General features: G+C 52.1%; 1 protein-coding gene across 1 annotated transcript in view; it reads left to right on the top strand.

The window, feature by feature from the left end:
* The window catches only part of TACR1 (tachykinin receptor 1), a 15,175-nt gene extending 10,559 nt beyond the window's left edge, over window positions 1-4,616 (top strand). Inside the window, exons 3-5 of the mRNA XM_009878865.1 lie at window positions 2,669-2,819; window positions 3,086-3,282; window positions 4,039-4,616. Coding sequence (XP_009877167.1) covers window positions 2,669-2,819; window positions 3,086-3,282; window positions 4,039-4,345 — 655 coding nt within the window. The 3' untranslated portion in view covers window positions 4,346-4,616. The remainder of the gene's footprint in view (window positions 1-2,668; window positions 2,820-3,085; window positions 3,283-4,038) is intronic.
* The last annotated feature ends 357 nt before the right edge of the window (window positions 4,617-4,973 follow it).

Raw genomic sequence — 4,973 nt, forward strand, 5'->3', positions numbered from 1 at the left:
GTGGAGTCTCCTTGGGACCTCGTCCTTGGGACGGAGAGCTACGAGGATGATGAAGGGACTTGAACCAGAGAGGGTGTGGAGTCTCCTGCTCTGGAGACTTTCCAACCCGCCTGGACGCGTTCCTGTGGGGCTGCCCTGGGTGACCCTGCTCTGGCCGGGGGTGGCACTGGGGGATCTCTAGAGATCCCTTCCAACCCCATCATTCTGTGACTCTGTGATTAACCTACAAACAATCTGCTGCTGGAAGCTGGGTGCCGCTTCCAAGCCTGAGCATCCCGTGCTCTTCGGCAAGCCAGGGGCTCCGCCACCCCGACCCCGTGAAGAGGGCAGCCAGGAAAGCAGATGCTAAACAGAAGATTCTAAATAGCCAAACCCCAAACAATTTGGTGGGGATTGAAAAGATCCGGCAGCTCGGCGGCGTCTCTCTAAACCACACGAACGCACTCGCAGGGCTCAGCAGAGCCTGGGATGTCATTTTACTGTCCCAAAATAACTTTGCAGGGACAGGTGGTTGGGTCACTGTCAAACACCCTCTGCTGCTCGTGTGGCCTTGGCGCGGTTATTTAAGGAAGGTGCCGGCAGCAGCTGGCTTGTTTGCAATGCTGCGATGAAAAATAATATTATTTTTACAGTTTGGAGTGAAAATAGAGGACTTCTCCAAAACTGGGGGGTCCTTTCTCTTGACAAATATAGCCCAGAACGCACAACCCCGGCATACAGAGGGTGTCAGAGACTGAGATGTGCACGATGGGTTTTTTTCCACTTGGAAAATGTGCCCGTCCTCAACCCGTACGAGGGGGAAGGGGATGAAGACGTCGGTGCAGGGGAGGTGCGTCTGCAGCAGGAATCGGCAATTCAGCTCGACTCCATTCAGCTCGCTGCTAACGGCCGATTCCCTCTCCCACTTTTGGTTCCAAAATAGATGGCCGATCTATTCCAATTTCATTTAGCTGCCATTTCAGTTTGTTAAAGGAAGGGGAAAAGCCGCTCCGCTCACCGGCTTCTCCGGGAGAAAACAGCCCACAGGAACCAGCCGGGCTTTGCAAGGCGAAGGGTTATGTCCCGCACCTCCTACGGGCTCCTGCATCCTATTCAAAACCCTAAATCCCCACACTGAAAACCTTTAAATTGCAAAATCCAGGCTCCTCTGACCCAGCGATTCTTGTAGACGGAATAACATACAGATGGTTTTACATGGAGAATGTTTTTCAGTGCCCAGGGTCCAAAAAAACCCCCCCCACAATCTCAAGGCTCTTGGGGAATCCCTGTCTCAACCAGGCTCTGAAATATGGCTCTGAAAATAGGGGTCAGTCTTGCTTACGTTATCAAACAGCTCCTCTGGGGCATTTCTGCATCGCTCTCAGCTGTTTGCAGCCGGTTTAAGACCCTGGGCTACACGGGAACCACAACGAAATCTTCATCGAGGAGCCACAGAGACGCCTCTTTAATTAGCGAAATAGAAAACAGCCCTACAAAACCCAGCTCAAATGCGATTAGCGCTGGGCGATGAGGAGGCCAAATGAGATTGCAGGTACAAAATGAGGAGGAGATGGCATGGCAGCACGGGTCCGGGGCCAACCCCGTTCCCCGCGGGGTTTGCACCAGGCAGGAGCCTGCCCCATTCGTTATACTTTGGAGATATGATTCAATCAAAACTCCCGGGAGGGCGAGCGAGCGCAAGAGCAGAGAGTGGCTACAGGACCTGAACCACCCCGAAGAGACGCAGCAGCTTGGATTCAAGCTGGGCACACGCTCCAAAAACGCATGCAAAGACCCTAAAGCTGCTGGAAGAAAATTACCTGCAGCACTGCACCGGCCAGCCACGTTTCCACATCGCCATCGTCCACCTTTCTGCAGGGGAGAGAAGTTTTTGCAAGCTCTGATGGCAGGAAGGAACCTGCAAGGGCAAACTTCATCTTTTCCTTTTTAAACCAGCTACTATTTAACACAAATCCTTCACCGAACTCACTGCAACCCCAGTGGCTCTTGCAACCTCTTACAACCAAAACTGCCTCCAGCCTGTGCTGACAGTTTAACCCAAACCCTCTCATTCGATTTTGGACTTATTTATACCTGCTTTAAACAAGACACAAAGATCTCGCCCTTTCCATGAGGCTGGAGAAACAACCCAGCCACTGAATTCACAGGAAAGTTGTAATAAAGCGTCAGGTCAGGGGTTTACACTGTGCTTTTGGGGGCTGGGATTGTGTCATCTGAGCTCAGCTAAATTGATGGTGGACCAGGATTTAGGGAAGCTGCAGCCAAGAGCCAGCATTTGCCCCGCACGGGACGTCTTTATTTCTTTAGCTTAACATTTCCAACATCTATATGTCAAAAAAAACCCCCCATGTTTGTGTGATAAGAGCATCTCTAGAATAATTTGAGGGGTAAATAGGGTAGAAGCGAGAGCAGAGCCACTTCAGCCATCTCATGAAGGTAACACAAGCTCTTCACTGGGCTCTACATCCCATCCCGGGAGGATGCCAAAAGCTGGCAGCAGAGCCTGGGAGAAGATTGGGGTGAAAGTAGGGAGCCCTTCTCGGCCCAAGCTCCGCAGGAATCGTGCCAAATTCTCTGCGCCCGCTTTGCCTTCAAGCTCGGTTTGCAAGAAAAAGACTGAAGAGACAGAGGACACACTCAATAAGAACTTTTTTTTGTTTTTTGCTAGGTATCACTTCTGCATGACCATCCTGATCTACTTCTTGCCGCTTCTGGTGATAGGATGTGCCTACACCGTGGTCGGCGTCACCCTCTGGGCGAGCGAGATACCCGGCGACTCCTCCGACCGCTATCACGAGCAGGTCTCGGCTAAACGGAAGGTAAGGAGCTCCAGGCACGCTTGGAGCCGTAATTCACACCCGCAGCCAAAAATATTTCATTAGGGATGGAAACGAGTCAGAACTTCCTGCGCAGTTGTTGCTACTGGGGTAGAGATTGTCCCCCAGATGTGTCCCTGCCCTCAACGTGGATGGTTTAACCAAGATGTTGACCAACATGTTCCCAGTTGGAAAGGTCTCTGAGGTGAAAAGAGGTGGCATCTTCTGACGGGATGACTTTGCTTCCCTGCCCTCTCTTCTCCTCGCAGGTAGTGAAGATGATGATCATCGTGGTGTGCACGTTCGCGCTGTGCTGGCTGCCCTACCACATCTACTTCACCCTCCAGTATTTCAACCCCGAGTGGTACCTGCAGAAGTTCATCCAGCAGGTCTACCTGGCTATCATGTGGCTGGCCATGAGCTCCACCATGTACAACCCCATCATCTACTGCTGCCTCAACGACAGGTGAGTTTCCAGGGATTTTTGGCAGCATCTGGGGTTAATAGAGAGGGGAGGAGGGGGAGATACAGAGGGGGCTGATGGAGGAGAGCACAGACTGTGAGTTCATAGAATCATAGAATTGTATCAGCTAGAAGGACCGTCGAGTCCAGCCCTATCAACCTACTAAACAATTCCCCGCAACGCAGCATCCACCCGTCTCTTAAACCCCTCCAGGGACGGTGACTCAACTCCTCCCTGGGCAGCCTGGTCCAACGCCTGACAACCCTCTCAGTAAAGAAATTCTTCCTAATTTCTAACCGGAACCTCCCCTGGCACAATTTAAATCCATTTCTTCTCGTCCTGTCACTCTCCACTAGGGAGAACAGACCAACCCTCACTTCTCTACAACCACCCTTCAGGTAGTTCATAGAATCATAGAACAATTCAGGTTGGAATACAGTCTTCTACTTTTCTTCTACTTTTAAAGTTTTTCCAGGATGGATCTGTCCCACCCTCGGCCAGGGGTTGCTTCCAGCAGATATAGGGATGATAAAACACTCCCCTAAATTAAAGCCCCTTCGGGGTTTGGGTGCAGGTATCAAAACAGTCCTGACTCTCGGTTTGAGATTTATCAGTGTTTTTTTTCCTCCACTTCCTGAGAAACAGCATTTTGTTGTTGCTTCTCAGTGTTTAGCTCTGTCTTCCCACACCTAACGAGGTGGTTTTGCCACCTCCACATCCCTCACCGCTGCCTCTCCCCATCTCTTCCGTCCCCCCCAGATTTCGCGTGGGGTTCAAACACGCCTTTCGGTGGTGCCCGTTCGTCAGCGCCGGCGAGTACGAGGGCCTGGAGATGAAGTCAGCCAGGTACCTGCAGACGCAGAGCAGCATGTACAAGGTGAGCCGGATAGAAACCACCGTGTCCTCGGCGGTCGGTGCAGCCGAAGTCGGTGCGGCCGAAGAGGAGCTGGAGGAGAGCAGCAAGGCCAAGCGTCTCTCTGTAGACATGACCTCCAACGGCTCCTCCCGCAGCGACTCCAAGACGGTCTCCGAAAGCTTCAGCTTCTACTCCAACACGCTCACCTAAGTGGCTCCCCAGCTCCGTCAGCCACGCACAAGGGTGCCACCATCCCTTTTTCCCTCACCGAGATGCTCCGGTGCTTAATCCACTCAGCGTCATCACCCTGGTTTGTGACGTGCTGGCTTTTTTCCGTGCAGTTTCACCATCTCGCTCGCCATCCTCAGGTGAGCCCGAGAGCAAAAAAAGCTTTGGATGAGTTTCCTATGCTCCACTGTGGCTCACGTCCAAACACGAGGGAGGTTTGGCTGGGTCTCCGCCTTCCTCGCTGCCTGTCCAACCTGCCGCATGCCGGGCGGGTGGGTAGGATGCAGAAGTGGGACAAAAATGAGTTTTTCTCCTCAGCCTCAAGTACAACACTGGCGGGCGCTTCCCTCCTCTCTGTGAGGCAGCGGGGATCTCCCAGAGCACGCCACACCACAGGAAAACGAACCAGTCTTGTGCTTTCCTCCTCCCACCTTGAATTCCATTCTTCCCATCCCTTCCAGCTGAACATCCAGAAGGGTATTCAATGCAAAAATAAAAAAAAAAAAATACCAACAAACCCTAAAAAAACCCATAAAACCAAAAGCTCTTTTCAGCTTCAGGAGTTTGTACATTCATGGGGCATCACTGGCCACTCAGCGCTTGAGGACAG

The sequence above is a fragment of the Apaloderma vittatum genome, unplaced genomic scaffold, assembly GCF_000703405.1.
Source record: "Apaloderma vittatum isolate BGI_N311 unplaced genomic scaffold, ASM70340v1 scaffold9261, whole genome shotgun sequence".
Classification (NCBI taxonomy): domain Eukaryota; kingdom Metazoa; phylum Chordata; class Aves; order Trogoniformes; family Trogonidae; genus Apaloderma; species Apaloderma vittatum.